The 17,559-nt window shown below is 42.5% G+C and overlaps 1 protein-coding gene across 1 annotated transcript in view; it reads right to left on the bottom strand.

Moving 5' to 3' along the window:
- Nucleotides 1-17,559, bottom strand: part of LOC109903522 (collagen alpha-1(XXII) chain) — a 60,931-nt gene that overhangs the window by 25,837 nt on the left and 17,535 nt on the right. Inside the window, exons 5-20 of the mRNA XM_020500291.2 lie at nt 17,207-17,287; nt 12,864-12,975; nt 9,827-9,950; nt 9,178-9,453; nt 8,615-8,695; nt 8,202-8,321; nt 7,469-7,513; nt 7,283-7,345; nt 6,422-6,460; nt 4,028-4,081; nt 3,768-3,821; nt 3,618-3,671; nt 2,605-2,658; nt 2,440-2,484; nt 881-934; nt 701-754 (exon numbers count right to left, since the gene is read on the bottom strand). Of these exons, the coding sequence (XP_020355880.1) occupies nt 701-754; nt 881-934; nt 2,440-2,484; nt 2,605-2,658; nt 3,618-3,671; nt 3,768-3,821; nt 4,028-4,081; nt 6,422-6,460; nt 7,283-7,345; nt 7,469-7,513; nt 8,202-8,321; nt 8,615-8,695; nt 9,178-9,453; nt 9,827-9,950; nt 12,864-12,975; nt 17,207-17,287 (1,310 nt within the window). The remainder of the gene's footprint in view (nt 1-700; nt 755-880; nt 935-2,439; nt 2,485-2,604; nt 2,659-3,617; nt 3,672-3,767; nt 3,822-4,027; nt 4,082-6,421; nt 6,461-7,282; nt 7,346-7,468; nt 7,514-8,201; nt 8,322-8,614; nt 8,696-9,177; nt 9,454-9,826; nt 9,951-12,863; nt 12,976-17,206; nt 17,288-17,559) is intronic.

Here is a 17,559-nt window from a genome sequence, read left to right on the forward strand (position 1 = left end):
TATGGGGTAATATTTCAGATGGCAAATATACATTCATTTCAATGACAAGAGCAATAGTAGTTTCTGGTATGTAGTGTTATGCGAAGTTTAACTTTTCATACAGTGCTTGAGGTGTGTGTGTGTGTGTGTGTGTGTGTGTGTGTGTGTGTGTGTGTGTGTGTGTGTGTGTGTGTGTGTGTGTGTGTGTGTGTGTGTGTGTGTGTGTGTGTGTGTGTGTGTGTGTGTGTGTGTGTGCTCGCGCGTGTGTGTGTGTGCTCGCGCGTGTGTGTGTGTGCGTGTGTAATTATAGACAGACAAGATTAATCTATTATCATATCAGACAGATTAATGGGCCACATTTGATGGTAAAAGAGGGGCATGAAAAGAGGTTGGAAAACAGAGGTTCATCTGGAAAACACTGTAAAAAATTGTAGTTCAGTCTGACAGGAGTTCAGTCTGGCGAAAGATTTTGTAGATTTTTTAAAGGTTTACCTGCACTGATCATAATATTATGTGAATGTTTTACCGGCTAATGCACTGTTTGCGAGTCTCTCTGGATGAGACCTTCAGCCTATCAATCCTAAAATGATGCATAGCATATCAACTCTTGTTTCATGTGTTTTTTTGAGTGTTCTTTGACGAAAGTTTTGTCCCGATTCACATATTGTATTGTTCATGATCATGTGTTGTATTACAGTGTTTGATAGAGAGAGGACCATACCTTTTCCCCTTTCACTCCAGCGGCTCCAGGTGCACCAGTCAGTCCTCCCAAACCCTAGACAGTAAATCAAAACAAAACAGCATTCTGAAATGAGCAGTTATTACCAGTGAAAGAAATATTCAGGTCTTTCTCTTCTGTAAACATCGTTATGCACCTGCAAAACAGAAAATGACAACTCACATCTTTTCCAGGAACACCAGGTTTTCCAGGAAATCCGTCAATACCTTTGGCACCCTGTGAGGAAGAAGGGACCGTGTTCAATGTTGAATAGAAATGGTACAAGGTACATAAGAGATGAGATTCTAAAGTAACCTGCTTATGACTAACAATAACCTTGCCACATCTTCCCAGCTGTACTGCATTCTATCTAAGACCTTGTTGTTTCATCACTTTTTCTAGCCGGTAGCTAGTGCTGAATACATCACACACATGTCTCGCATGCTTTGTGACTGTTCTATCTGTCAACAACAAGGGTACCCCTGACCCCTATCTGACCGCGAGATGACTCTCCTAACCTCCACTTCCTGATCTGAACCACCACTTCCTGTTCTGAACCACCACTTCCTGTTCTGAACCACCATTTCCTCTGTCACCTCCAGAGAAATAAATGCTTCTCCAGACTGTTCTGTTCTCAAACCTACTACATGGCTTTCTGTCGGGGGTCGGTGGAGGTTGGTGGAGAAGACCCATGTGGTATGTGCAGTACTGTACAGGGTTAATGATTCTTCACTTTATGTGTTGACAGCCTGGACAATGAAGGACATGCAAAGATGTTCTGTTTCGCATCCTCAGAGACGTATGTCAACGACCAATGGATGTGGTGTACATGGGTTATGAGTGCGTTATAAAGTCTTTATGTAGGTGTTGCCGTTTTCTCCTCGGCTGTCAGTTCGTTTCACCCAACTCACCATGTAAATAATCTTCTACTCTGCTGTGAGCGTACACCTAAAAACCCTTCTCCTTGAACCCCAGTCTATCTCTATGACACTTACCAGCACATCTAAGTCCTATCATTTCACATCATCACCCAACGTAGAGGACAATCTGTATCTCAAAGCCTAATACAACCATAGTCCTCAACGACCCACTTGACATACTGTGTGAAGCCCAGTAGGGCAGGAATCAGATAGGCTACACAATGTTGGGTGCTACTTCAGTATGATCATTTTAAATCATAGGCCACCATCACTCTGACTGATTGACTAGTGTGTTCTGTCTAGACGATGGCCATCAGCAGCAGTGAAAGTCTATATTTCATGAAGTCCTTAAAGTTTAGAGGAAACCGAGGCACACACAGTACTGGAGGTAGCTAGCCCCTAGCTAGTATTATTAGGATCCGCACCCTCGGGCCCAGGACAGGAAATGTGGAGAGTACATCAAGGAAGCCAGTCCACATCTGTCTGTACCATTACTCCCCTCTGAGATTGAGGTCTATATTCCTTCTCATAAACTACGGACTTAACCCTTAAATAGGAAAAATCTGTCAATTGTTAAAAATTCTATTACCTTTATTTCAATTTGTTTACCCGCAGGGAATTGGTATAAGCACACCTGCACACGTGTGTCAGCTAAGTGTGTCAGTCTCTGCTATTTTTAGAGTTAACCAAGCCTGGTGGAGCTTTCTATTCTCAACTCTGTACATGCAGTTATATTTGATTTCTTTAACCAGTCATGCTCGCGATGACCTATGATACTTGACGATCATTTGAATCAAATATAGGACATGTAACAATACTTACCCGTAATCCTCCTGATCCTTTATCTCCTTTCAAACCTTTTTCACCCTAACATAGTACAACACAGACATACAGTAACATCCAAAGATACTTTTAGAAAACATAGGTTGGTCTGAAACTATTTACTTGACTTATGTTTGACATATTTTCATTGTTGCTTCTACTCACACCGACACCTTTGGGTCCAGATGAACCAGGAAGTCCCGAGTCTCCTTCAATTCCCTGTAGGAACAAAACGACCAGACATTATATTGACGAATAACAGATGCTGAGTAAAGCCCACTAACCTACAGATACGGTACTACTGATGCAATGTTATTTAACAATCATTTCAAGTTGAGCAGTAGTATTACATATTAGGTCACATATATTAAAAGGGGTAGATGGGGAAAAAGCCCATTTTGCTGTGTCTAACTTGACAAGTTAACTTGGGAGGTACAGTATATGGATTCTGTAGAGGCAAATAAGTAACCAGAACAGCAACAACACCTGTTAGCATTGTGACCCTCTAGTGGGACCCTGACCCCTGACCTTTGTTCTGACTGTGTCAAGTGTGGGAGTGTCAGAGTGCAATGGAAAGCCACAGATGGCCTACGCTAGGCTCCCTGAGGAGTAATGGTCACCACAATACGAAAGTATCCGTATTAACATGGAATTCACAGTTACAAGGACATGCTATGTTCAGGCTTTTGACTCATTTCCCTGGTATATAGTCTAAAAAACATGAACTGCTCTCTCCCCTTTCCCTTCTCTCTCTTTCCTCTCTCTCGTCCCTCTCTCTTCCCCACTTTCCTTCTTGCTTTCCTTCCCCCTCTTACCCCTCCCTCCCTCTCCAGCTTCTCACACAAGAGAAGACAGCAGAAGACAGCCAGCCAGGTCACAGGAAATCAATAGCAAGCAGAGAGGTAATTGTCCATCAAATGTCTAAACGCCCACCAAGACACAGAACACAAAGAACAAGGCTGTCTTTGATATCAAAGTGGAAAAAAACTCATATAAACTCTGCTGCCTACATTCTTTAAGCTTTCACTTAACCTGCCATAAATCCTCCAACACAGTGTCAACCACAAAAGGGTTTGCACAGAGCATATTGCAGCATGTAGTTATGAAAGTGCATTGGCTATTGTATACTCTCCAAGGCCAACATGGAATCAACAAGGAGAAATAGAATGTTCACCCACCTTTGGTCCCAGAGGTCCAGGTAATCCCTGATCGCCTGCCAGCCCAGATTCACCCTGTCACAATAAAGCAGAAAGATCCAGAAGTTAATCAGAAAGGTTTACATTATAATCACAGTCAGAGAATATTAGTGTAAGATGGTTGTCTCATACTCTTTCTCCTTTAGATCCATCTTTCCCAGCAAGACCTGCCGCTCCACTGGTTCCCTGGAAGTGGTTTTAAGGCACAATCATCTACAAAGTATATCATTCCTGTCTATTGTACATGTTCTAACGTAGAATCAACTTTCAGACAAGCAGCGGCAACAGATGCAGTAGGTCGAGCCTCACCATTTAATGAGTCACCTCTGTGACAGACATGTCCTGAGAGGTGCAGAACAGTGCGAAAGCAAGACTCTTAAGGATCAACTCACCTTCTCCCCTTTGGATCCTTCATCGCCGGATGTCCCCCGTCTCCCGAGATCACCCTGTAGAGAGAGGAGAGAAGGTTAGGGTGGCTGGACATCGCTGATGCCTAGGCGTAATGGCGTAACAGATGCTGACAGCGGCGACGTGTTGTGAGACAATATGGTGGGGTTCACTTCCTGAACAGGGATTAGTAGATTACTGTTAGAACATGTAGTACACACACCAAAATACAACATAAAAACAGCTTTTAGGACAAAACAGAATACACACACTGTGCATAACCAAGCAAGGACGAACAGTTAGTACACAACTTTTGAACAATGGTGTTGGGGGCCAAACTATAATAGCGGTCTGGTCCGCTTCTCGAAGACCCACAGTGTTCTAAACGCAGAGGTCAGTTCATACACACAGCCAAACTCAACCCTAACTCAACCTCACTCACACACAGCCAAACTCAACCCTAACTCAACCTCACTCACACACAGCCAAACTCAACCCTAACTCAACCTCACTCACACACAGCCAAACTCAACCCTAACGCAACCTCACTCACACACAGCCAAACTCAACCCTAACTCAACCTCACTCACACACAGCTAAACTCAACCTAACTCAACCTCACTCACACACAGCCAAACTCAACCCTAACTCAACCTCACTCACACACAGCCAAACTCAACCTTAACTCAACCTCACTCACACACAGCCAACCCAATCTCAAACTCCTCAAGGAACAATGGCTTCAAACATTTTTGTAGCCTTTTAACATTGTAGTTTTGGTTTGTGCTCTGATGTCATTCTTTGTGCCAAGGAATCCCTCCAAAGCATTTAGAGCCTTAGAAGAGAAAAGTGGGAGTGTTTAATTACATAGTGCCACTAAGCCTTCGACCAGCAGAAAGACTTCGCTGTGGCTTCACTTCATAAATCACTTTCTTTAGAAGTCAAAATGTTACCCTTTCATTACTCTCAGAGCTCGTATCACTTTGACGCAGGTCCCGTCTTCCTCAAAAGAGAGCAGCATTGCAACAAAAATCTTCATACAACCAATTGCAGCCTATAATGAAAGGATATTGTACACAAAACACTTTTGTACGATCGTCTAGTCTAGACTGTTGAGGATGTATTTACTACAGTAGCAAGCAGAGCATGATGAATTCACTTTTACCACTTACAAGTCAATGTGCCAGCATGTCCATTCTGACCACACCTGTGGGTGTACTAATTAACCACAAGTTTTGCATTCTGTCTGTAAAGTTGACACAAACAGAATTGTAAAAACCCTATAGTAGAAACATGGATTTTCCAGAAATAGAATGAAATAGAAGAGTCGTTCTATTTCTAAGGGTTTTGCAGACAGCGACAGATAAATAAATAGTATAGAAGCAGAAATTCCCTTCACTTCTCCAACTAGCTCTGGGAATTCCACCACCACATCATGTCCACAAATAAATAAATAGCCAGGATTCAGGCATGCATCTTTTTTTTTAGCTAAGGGTGTCTGCTTGTGTTGTGAGTCAACATGGCTGGAGTGAGTCCACGACGTTGAGACTGTTGATGTGGAGTCCTAACACTGTGGATATCAAGGCGGGAGGTTACCCTGCCTACATGTCGCGTGCATTTTGAAATGATAGCACACTCGCTACAGGTGCAGCTGTCAGCACTAGACCTGGGTTCAGAAAGTATTTAACGCTTTACAAATACTTGGAGTGCTTGATTGAGCCTCTCTGATTCAGAGGGGTTGGGTAAAATGCGGAAGACACATTTTGGTTGAACGCCTTCAGTTGTGCAACTGATTAGGTACCCCTTTCACTTCCCTGGCTAGAGTGCCAGATTGGTGTGGTTTTGGAACTATCTACCAGGCAAGCTCATTCCAGCAAACAAAACTACTAAAAAAGTCAAATTCCTAATTCTGGGTTCCTATTTGAACCCAGATTTAGTGTAGTCTGAACTGGGCGACGCCAGTGTGTGTGTGTGTGTGTTTAACAGAACTAAATGGTGTGTTTCTAATGGAGCAGGTGGGCGTCTGCATGGGAAAGGGAAAGGGGGATACCTAGTCAGTTGTACAATTTAATACGTTCAACTGAAATGTTTCTGTGCTTGTCCTCTGTGCTACACTTCCTCTGTGGCCAACAGTCCTGTAATTCTCACTATGACATGTAGGGCCATTTTCCTAATCCCAAAAAATGGTGTGGTATTCCCGAAGAAAAAAAGAATACTGGTTTTCTACAGTGCCACTGTACTTTAGGAGATGCAATTCTGTCTTTGTTAAATGCGTGTGATAGATCCAATGAGACAGGCATCTTTGGTTGAAGAGGGTTAGGATATGATGATGCCCATGCACTGTTATTGTTATTATTCTCATGACGAGAGGAGGTTCACTGTCAAAACCATGGCCTTACCTTCTCACCTCTGTCTCCCTTGACAGATATTACTTTGCCCTGCAAATAATCAATCGACATGGATCAATTATTATCGAGGCTGGAGAAAGACAGCAGACAAGATAAAGGAGGTGCCACTTAAGATAACGGAACCTTGGAAGTCTAATATCTATGTAGAGTAACACATCATCTAGCAGGAACTTTAAACATGATTGATTTGTATCATATATACCTCACACACTACAACAAAACACTCCAATATGAGGTCAACAAGCTATGTTCTAATATGACTGTTTAGTATGCTTACTATCAACTGTTTATCTTTCAAATGCCAGGCCCGTACAGATCTGCTATTTTAATTCGATATTCTGTTGTCGCTGAGAATTTTCAATGCAAATTGAAAACTTAAATGAAATACTTATTTTCCACCATAATTTGCAAATAAATTCATAAAAAATCCTACAATGTGATTTTCTGGAATTTTTTTCCTCATTTTGTCTGTCATAGTTGAAGTGTACCTATGATGAAACTTACAGGCCTCTCTCATCTTTTTAAGTGGGAGTTCTTGCACAATTGGTGGCTGACTAAATACTTTTTTGCCCCACTGTATATATATATATTTTGTGGGGGGTGGGGGGCAGGCTTCCCTTGGCATCCAGAAATACATGCCATAAAGTTTGTAATTTCCTCTGTCCTCTGTCAGACTTGATTTGCCCTAACGAATCAAAAAACAAAAATGTCCATTAACTAAATCCCCATAATAATTCGCATTTCCTGTTTCTGCAGGATCATTTCCCTACTGTGAGAAACAGGGTCAAATTAAGATAGCAGATAAGTAAATGGGACAGTATGTTTGACATTGTCACAGTAATGTTTTCATACAGTTTCTCCTTTGGCTCCCTTGAGGCCAGAAGGTCCAGCCGCTCCCAGAGCACCAGTATCACCCTGTAAGAGTAGGCATGTGACATTATGACAGAGCACAAGAACGAGCCCAGAGAAATAGATCTACAAAATAGGAATATTGTTGTATCACACATGAGATATAGCTTAGGAGGAGCGTTCGATGACCTTTTCACCCTTGGGCCCGGCAACGCCAGGTACACCGATCTCTCCCTGTGAGGAAGGAACATTTATTGATCCATTATTACATCAGGTAGTCACATTGAAAATAAGATATCTTTTGCAAATGAGTGAAACATTAAAGGGATACATCTGAATTTCGTCAGTGAGGCCCTATGTCTACTTTCCTTGAGTCAGATGAATACAATTTTTATGTCTCTGTGTCCAGTACGAAGGAAGTTAGCGGTAGTTTTGCGAGCCATGCTAACTAGGGTTAGTGCAATGACTGCAAGTCTATGGGTATACTTCCAGTCCTTATGCTAGTTAGCAATAGGCACTAGCGCTGGTTAACAACTTCCTTCAAACTGCACACATAGACATAAAATGGTTCATCTGACTCTGGGGAAGTAGATACAGGGCCACATTGCCAAAATCACTAACTATCCCTTTAAATAAACAGATTTTTGGAAACCGTAAAACACATGACCATTGATATAGAGGAGCTATGACCTATAATTAAGTGATAAAGCGGGAGGGGGTGTGGTATATAGCCAATATACCATGGCTAAGGGCTGTTGTTAGGCACAAGGTGCCTTATTGCTAATGAAAAACTGGTTACCAATATAATTAGAACAGTAAAAATACATGTTTTGTCATACCCGTGATATACGGTCTCATATACCACGGCTTTCAGCCAATCAGCATTCAGGTCTTTAACCCCCCATTTTATAATAGATCTTACCCTCTCTCCAGCGGGACATGAGCAGTTGACCGCCTGGGGTCCTCTCTGCTGCTCCTCCCTTGCAGGGGTGGGGGTGGGAATCTCTATGGGAGGGGCCTCCGTCACCACCTTCTTGGGGCACTGGAATTAAAAAACAGTGTTACCGTTTGAAGGTGAGCCAGGTAACTGTACAGAACAGCGAAAAGGAGAAAAAGGAAAGATGTCTCTCAGGAAGCAGTGAGGTATGATAGACATTCTGTCCAGCAGAGTGGTCCAGGCCCACCACAGTGACAGATGATTGGTTGACTCACTGGAGTGGCCTACCACTGTAAGGTGAGTATGAGAAACGTGGCAGACATGCTCCTGGAGTGGACTACCACAGAGACAGGTGCCCTGTCTTTCTGTCTGTCTGTCTGTCTGACTGTCTGACTCACCGGCCCGGTGGGCAGATCACAGCAGGTCTCCAGCTCAGCGTGTTTGGAGTCACAGTAGATGATCATTCTCTGAAGGTCAAACTGCAGGGACAGAAAGTCACAAAGTTATCTAAACGTACGCTACAGTACAGTAAATGAACACAGAATCACAAGATGCACACTACAGATGTAGGATCTTAATTTGAGCCAGTTTTCTACAGTAGGAAAATAGTCCTGCAACAATTATTATCTGCATTATAATATTTGGCCATTTTTGTAGGGGTTGATACATTTTTCATTAGGGCAAATCAAATCAAGTCCGTCATTTCAAAGTGGAAATTACAAACTTTAGGACCCTTTTTAAACCTTGAATACACTACAAGTGTACATTTCCTGCTGTGCAAGAATTCTCAGCAACAAGAGTGATGAAATTAAAATCCCACATCTGTCGTCTAGAAATACAATATAGAGAGTATTTCCTTAATCCACCATGTTGTTCCACCACATACGGTAGCATACTTCCATTCCCCTGATCTTCCCACTGCTCTTAAGCTCAACCCTTATAAAAAACACCCAGCCCTCACATCAATGGGCACGCTGTCGTACAGCCTCTTCCCGATCACAGTCTTCCCGTGGATATCGATGTCCTCCCTGTCCCCGATGGGCAGGGTCTGAATGAGTTTGCAGTCCAGGTAGAGAGACACAGCCTTGGCCTCGACGCTCAGGGCGATCTTGTGCCAGTTCCTGTCGAACAGGTTGTCCACCTCCTCGTTCTTGAACACAGCTCTCACTGCGTCTTTGGTCAGCCCCACTGCATTGTATTCCACTGCCTTGTTCTCACCGTCCAGACGGATAGACACCTGGGTAGGAACGACGGAGGAAGGATCAAGTGAATAAAGTTGAATGTGTTAATAATGAAAGGTTTCTCAAATGCATGTGATACAAAACGAGGGACGGTGTGCTTTAGGACCATGCAGATGCCTCCAAGCGGTCTGGTAGGCTGTTCGGAGTGTTTATCTGACTGCATAAAAAATTATTATAATAATATGTCCCCCCCAATTCGAAAACCAAAGTTGCACCCCTGGGCAAATATAACATGTTCTCTGATATTCAATGATAGGAAAATAATAATCATGCCTCTCTGTCTGCATGCCAGCCCAGCAACTGGCAATCAAATAGACTCAGCATGGAATATGCTGATGTGCGCACACACACAGCACTACGATAACCCACCTGTGGAATTCCATACTTGTCAAAGATCTGCCAGAGGTACCAGTCCTCTCGTCTCGAGGTCTTCCTGAACTTGAAAGTCGTCACAAAAGCATATTCATCTGGCAGACCTTGAGGGAACACATCTCTGGAAAACATCAACAGCACAGAGGGTTGCCAATCAATCACCTCATCCACACTACATGAATGCATTATCACAGGATTGTACAGTAGGTCACTGAAGAATATCTACTGTTCTAGACCTACATGTCATTCTTACTACAGTATATCTGTTTGGTGTATATGTGTAAACCTACATGTCATTCTTACTACAGTATATGTGTTTGGTGTATATATGTAGGCCTACATGTCATTCTTACTACATCCGTTTGGTGTATATATGTAGACCTACATGTCATTCTTACTACAGTATACCTGTTTGGTGTATATATGTAGGCCTACATGTCATTCTTACTACAGTATATCTGTTTGGTGTATATATGTAGGCCTACATGTCATTCTTACTACAGTATATCTGTTTGGTGTATATATGTAGACCTACATGTCATTCTTACTACATCCGTTTGGTGTATATATGTAGACCTACATGTCATTCTCACTACATCTGTTTGGTGTATATATGTAGACCCTCATGTCATTCTTAATACACTATATCTGCTCCAGTTTCAACTGTTCTGCCTTCTTATTATTCGAACATGCTGGTCATTTATGAACATTTGAACATCTTGGCCATGTTCTGTTATAATCTCCACCCGGCACAGCCAGAAGAGGACTGGCCACCCCACATATGCTCTCTCTAATTCTCTCTTTCTTTCTCTCTCTCGGAGGACCTGAGCCCTAGGACCATGCCCCAGGACTACCTGACATGATGACTCCTTGCTGTCCCCAGTCCATCTGACTGTGCTGCTGCTCCAGTTTCAACTGTTCTGCCTTATTATTATACGACCATGCTGGTCATTTATGAACATTTGAACATCTTGGCCATGTTCTGTTATAATTTCCACCCGGCACAGCCAGAAGAGGACTGGCCACCCCACATAGCCTGGTTCCTCTCTAGGTTTCTTCCTAGGTTTTGGCCTTTCTAGGGAGTTTTTCCTAGCCACCGTGCTTCTACACCTGCATTGCTTGCTGTTTGGGGTTTTAGGCTGGGTTTCTGTACAGCACTTTGAGATATCAGCTGATGTACGAAGGGCTATATAAATAATTTTTTATTTTATTTTATTTTGATTTGGTGTATATATGTAGGCCTACATGTCATTCTTACTACAGTATATCTGTTTGGTGTATATCGGTAGGCCTGCATGTCATTCTTACTACAATATATCTGTTTGGTGTATATACACCAGTTGCACGATGTCGCAGGATTCGTGCCATTTCCGTCAACTTTCACAATGAATGGTTAAAAAGTAGGCCGAGGCTGCCTGTCACCTCAATATTCAGCAACTGTTGGTGATACAATGGGCAACCAACTTCACCAATCAACCATTTATTGTGAAAAGCAACAAATGACGGCGAATGCCCACCTCGGGTCCTAGGAGGAGACAAAATGGGCATTTGCATCCTAAATCCCTCACAAGTAAATTTAGAAAAACGTGTTGCTTTGATAGCTACTCGAAGACATATAGCATAACAAATCCAACTGTTTAATCTGCAGTGTGTGCAGCATTTATCCTTTCTATTAGGATAAAGCGAATTGGGAACACTGCCACTACCTCACTCTCCAACCATTGTGCGCATGAATTGAATAGTGATGGGCATTCCGAGTTATTTTCAGTGAGCGGCATCATCTTGCTCTGTTCACATAAAATAATAGCATAATTTGGCTCCCACATGGCTCAAAATGCTTAATGCAAATATGCAAATCAGTATGCAAATCAAGTAGTCAATCACCGATGTGATTCGGTTCCTAACATTCACCATAAAGAGCCATTCAAAAAGAGTGCTAGCCGGATCCTTTGGATGTCCCTACACTAAACCCTAACCGTAACCTTAAACCCTACCCTTACCCTAACCATAATCTAACACTAGACCTTACCTTTAACCAGTTTTTAATGTCAACTTCAAAGGGGTAGGGATGGGAGCAAGGACTGTTCAAAAACACCCATCACTAAAACTGAGGAGTGAACTGAAGTGAAGATGAAATTGGGCAACTCTTGTAAAGCAGTGGAAGTTGATGAAAACTATTATTACAGGTGTGATGATACTGATGGTGTGTCGAGACTGATGATTTGTTGACAACTGTAGCTAAGCGTACCCAGCAACGGACAGAAGTGACTTCACGTAGCAGGTTAGTAGAATTAAGGCAGCAGGTTAAGGTTAGGAAAAGGGTTAGGGTTAAGCTTAGCTAAAATGCTATAGGGGTCAACAACAGTTATTTGGATAGCCACTCTAGCTATAATCTCATGTGGATGCTAGCAAGCTAGGTAGTGCTAGGTATCAACAGCCAATCCAGTAGGGTCTGGAAGCTATTGTGAGCTTAGATTGGTCAGTAGCGTTGCAATATTGCATAAAGTTCAGCTTTCCCCAACGGTCCCCCACTCACTACACTTCCCTCCATTGAAAATGAATGGGGCTCTGTTGTTTCATCACCCCCAATGTGTTATGTTGAAATGCAATGTTATACCCGCTTCGGTGTGCTGGTAGCCACAGCCATAAAAACCATCAGTATCATAACCCCTGAACCCATTGGAGGCCATTTTAAAATATGGCCTGTAAAAGCGTTTACACAAGCAGCCCAATTCTGAATTTTGTCCAATCATCGTCAAAGAGCTGATCTGATTGGTAAAAAGACCAATTAGTAGAAAAAAAGTAAGGAATTTGGCTCCTTGTGTAAACCTAAAGGTAGAAACGTGTTGGTGTTATCAATAAAGACGCTTTTTTTCTAGACTTCCCCTGCCCTCAAACAGTTGAAATGTGTCTTCACTTTGTATTAGGATAGGAAGATTGTGATGGAAGACCTGTCAGAAACTCAACTCAACTCAATCAATGTACGCTGCAGCCTGGGAATTAAATGTAGCCCTACTAAGAATTGTTCACTCACTCTGTCTGTTGTACAATAGGCATGGTCCCTAGTCGAACATAGGAGCTTTGGCCCTCATCAAACCTTGGTCCCAGTATGTTTTCCACTTTGAAGTATTCCATCAGGTCGAACCCTGCAACAGACGGGACAGAAAATAACATGATTAGCCTGGAGTTGTAGCTGAGTAAATCAAATCATTGAAGTGGTTTGTAGAACTTTCTTCTGCTCACCAACAGAGGGAGCACTGATCATGACAAGCCCAGAGCAACACACTAGATCCCATCAAAAAGAGCTATAGGTTGAAAATGACTGACAGACAGATACCCAAGTAGATCGATGAGATTTACTGTATACTGTTTCTCACAATATATATATATTATTAATTATATGTGTGTGTGTGTGTATCCTTACTAGCTAGTCAGCTAGTGATACAGTTTTAAAAAATTGGGGGGGTTGAGAGAGAGAGAGCCACAAGGAGTCGCTAAAACACAATGGGACAAGGACATCTCAACCCTCCCCTAACTCGGATGATGCTGGGCCAATTGTGGGCCACCTCATTGGTCTCCAGGTCGCGGCTGGCTGCGACACAGCCCGGGATCAAACCCAGATCTGTAGGAACACATCTAGCACTGAAATGCAGTGCCGTAGACTGTTGTGCCACTCGGGAGGCCCCTGAGAAAAGAAAGGTTACAGACAGAAGGAAATCCTCTCTGTAGTTTGTGGTTACCCACTAATTGATTGATAGAGTAGCCATTTGACTTCCCAGACTGGTTTAGACGTAGGGTCTCCTACCATTCAGCAATCCTATTGAACAAATGGCGAGATTGACTGGTGCTATCACTAATCAGAATGAGAGGAACCCTTTTAGTCACTCAGTATGCCTAACCCATTTACATCTGAGTGTTGAGAGATAGACATTGGTTGTCTGGTCTGACCCAACTTGGTGAATAAATATTGAGAAGAGTCAACAGAGAACCATAGAATCATTGATTGGCGACCATGATATCCCCACTGTGTATAATTATAAAGCGACCATCACGGCAGCCTAGCCCAGCGCTCAGATGTTACCATCTGTCCGGATCAAAAGAATGCATTGTGTCTTTCTCTTCCCTAGTCACTGCACTCATTTGGCGTTCCCCACAGAGCCAGGTCGACCCATTGGCCGTCTCTGGCTGTTCAGAATAACTTTTTGGAGGATGATGATTATACAGCATCCGCTGCCAATCTAAATTACAGGTCTGTGCTACAGCCCAGCTTGTCCTTAAAGCCACGGGACTCAACGAGTGCACAGAGCACGGAGAATATTTGCACAGTGCAGCACGATGACAGAAGAGAAAACAGAGCTATTAAAAACCTCACAGCTAGATTATGGGTGGTTGGGTACCTCCTTGACCAGGACCCACCCAGATTACATCTGATCTCAAAGTGTTTCCACTACCATAATTGTCTAGGCGAGGTGGGGCGGGGCAGCTAACCCCACAGACCAGTAGACCTGTCTGTCTGACTGTCTGAGTAATTCACACTTTCTTGCTATGAGATGAAGTAGATAGATGCAGCAGGTCAGAGTATTGTTTATGGTCTCAGACAGTTGATGGGTTATGGGGTCCCTTCGACAGTTATCCAACAGCATGCTATGACAGGGCTCTTGGGGCACCTGTATGTTTTAAGGTCACTTGTTTGTTTGCTGCTAATGGTGTATCTGCCGCCTGTGTGCTTTGCCACCTGCCTGTACTCTTCAGTAGCACTCTCACATTACCGCCTTCATAATGGAACTTAACTGCCCCCTGAACAATGTGAAGTATCACATATTGACATTCGCAAGGCATATTTCTTCTGAATCATGTCCATATGGGAAATGTGATTCAAATCTAACTGAGAAAACGTGTACTGTAGCCTGATTAAAACTCTCTCAAGAGTGATTCTCTCGAGCACTCATAGCAAACTGCAGTCTAGACTATAACTTATGAATGATATCTGCATTCATAGTATGAAACAGCAGGTTATTCAAGCTGGTCCTAAGTCAAACAAACAGTGCAAATGCAATTTGACCCAATTTTATTGTGAATTATGCCAGACTGTATTTACAGGACAACAGGACCATGGGCTGCAGTACTGAGATCAGATGGATAGCAGGCAGCATTAGTACTCCCTGCCCCTGGTTCTTGGGCCCTGCTAGCATTGCCATAGTGACTTGATTGTTGTTTAAAAGGGTGTGTCCTCTACACACCACATTAATATGGTGGGTGGCTAACCCTGGAAACCCTTACACACAAACACACTCGCACACACACACACGCAGCTGTTCCATTGGAGCACCAATGACATAATTGCAAATAGGAGTGTATTTTAGACCTCTGCCATTTAAACAAGTGGAGTTTAATGTCCTCTGGCAGTACTATCTATTTAACAGACAAACCTAGTGGGCCTGATATCTAGCGAGGCCAGAATAAGGGTGTGGCTCCACTTAGTTTAAGCTCCTGCAGAAATGCCACAAATACAGTGGTGTGTGTGTGTGTGTGTGTGTGTGTGTGTGTGTGTGTGTGTGTGTGTGTGTGTGTGTGTGTGTGTGTGTGTGTGTGTGTGTGTGTGTGTGTGTGTGTGTGTGTGTGTGTGTGTGTGTGTGTGTGTGTGTGTGTGTGTGTGTGGATTAACCCATATCTGCCAATCAATCAAACCCACACTGAGATCTGTCTGAACAATTCAGCTAAATGTAATATACTGTATATGAAATAAAACATACTTGCCATTTAAGAGACTTTATAACAACACATGTATTGTAGTTGTGAATGTGAAGCATCTTCAAACAACTTTGGCTGCATAGTTCCAGTGATTTATCCAGATTTCTTCCTCTTTAGATTGCAGTTTATAGTAAAGGCCCAGCCACATAATTAGAACTGGTGTATATACTAGAGGATGTGATGTATCCAGTCTAGTCAGTGGGAACCCCCGGAGGAACTGTCGTTTCAAACACCAGAAACAATCACAGCTCTGCCAGAAGGCCTCAGCTTCTCAGACAGGTTTACGACCCATGTTGTTAAACCTCTGTTCTTCCCCAGATAGGGTTTTCCTGAACTTGCTGTTCAAGCTGTTTCAGTGTGTAGACTCCACGTGACTGAGTTAGGACTCCGTCCCCGAATGCCCTAGACTACTCCCCCAGGGGTCTTATCCGCTAAGGGCTTGTAGGTGTGCAGGCTTTTGTTCCAGCCATGCAGTAACACCTCATTTAGCTAATCAGTCTTATTTGAAAACAATTATTTTGGCTAGATGAAATTGGCCTCCTCTGCCTTTTGCACTAGATGGTGGTATCAAAACCTTGACTTTTGAGTGAAAAGATTTAGGTTGTGGCAGTTGACCCTAAATCACTCAGGAGAAGTAAAGGAAAAATAATTAAGCAGTAAAACTCTGAAGTATGTTATTGCAATTATTCACACTGCTTTGACACGCTAGGTTACGAAGCAAATTACCATTTTGAACAGCCTGTAAATCTAACATTTCTCACTGCTTGATGTTCTCTAAGATCAGATATCTCAGTGCCATTACTACAATACTTGTATTCTGATCTGCTTTCATGATATTGTACGCGTTTCACACTAGATTTGACCGTTTCCTCTCCCCAGGTAAAGAGGCTGTAGCAGGAGTCAGACATCCCTCCTGGTCCGGGTCTGTTTTTCCACTTAGCATGATGAATGTGAGTGGGAGGCATACAGTAGACAGGAACTCTGATCCCTTAAGACTGTAGGACAACATCCTACCTATCTGGTTAAGCAATACTGCTCCACATTTCTCAGAAACAATTTTTTATATAAATACCCACTGAAAATAGAGACCACAAGAACAACTTGAACCTGCTAAGGTGCTTTGATATAATCAGTAAATACAGAACTAGACCATAATAATCCATTTGAAGTTGTCATAGTTGTCATTCAGTAAAACGTCCCACCTTCTCTTGTAGATGGATGGAAAGTCTGTGGTTCAACACAAGGGAAGTAGGCTGCTTCATGGACAAGCTTTGATACTTTTTGTAACATTATAACAACAGGAAACTAGTCCCAGCAAATGGATAAATGAATAGGTATGTTTTGGCTAGGTTCAAATACTTTCCCCTTCGTGTTCTCGAAGGAAGGTCTGAAGTGATAGAGGAGAGGGTAGAGAAAGTAATTTAGCAATTCATTTACCATCTGGTCTTAGTACAAATGTTCATGAAAAACAGATATTTGTGTAGTGGGCCTATTTTCAGACGTTGTTATTCACCATGATAGCATAGATCCAATGATACTTGCAGTCAGATGAAAGATACATGGCACTTTAGCTTTTAACCATTCTTTTAGATGAAAAGTTTATCAGTGAAAAAAATCTGGTTTTACCTGGAACTTCCTCCAATCCATAACTGGTACTGTTGGGTTTGAAGCGGTCTGGTTGGACCTTCATATTGGGGCACAGCACGTCTGAGGAGAGAGCAGAAGAGCAGAATTAGATTGGAGTAACAGAGAATCTTATTTTGAACAGTTTATGCCTTCCATATACAGTAATTCAAGTAAACACTTTGTCATTTGTCTTAAACTGCACACTTGGATTTACATAGTCAATAAATCAATGTTCACAGTGTGGAGAAAAAAAAATCTTATACAGAATGCAATCTTTGACTTATCCTAGAAACCTAGATACATTGTTTTCATTCAATAGAATCATTAGTTTTAACTAGATGATCGGAGTTATG

Source organism: Oncorhynchus kisutch, linkage group LG14 (genome assembly GCF_002021735.2).
Source record: "Oncorhynchus kisutch isolate 150728-3 linkage group LG14, Okis_V2, whole genome shotgun sequence".
NCBI classification, from domain to species: domain Eukaryota; kingdom Metazoa; phylum Chordata; class Actinopteri; order Salmoniformes; family Salmonidae; genus Oncorhynchus; species Oncorhynchus kisutch.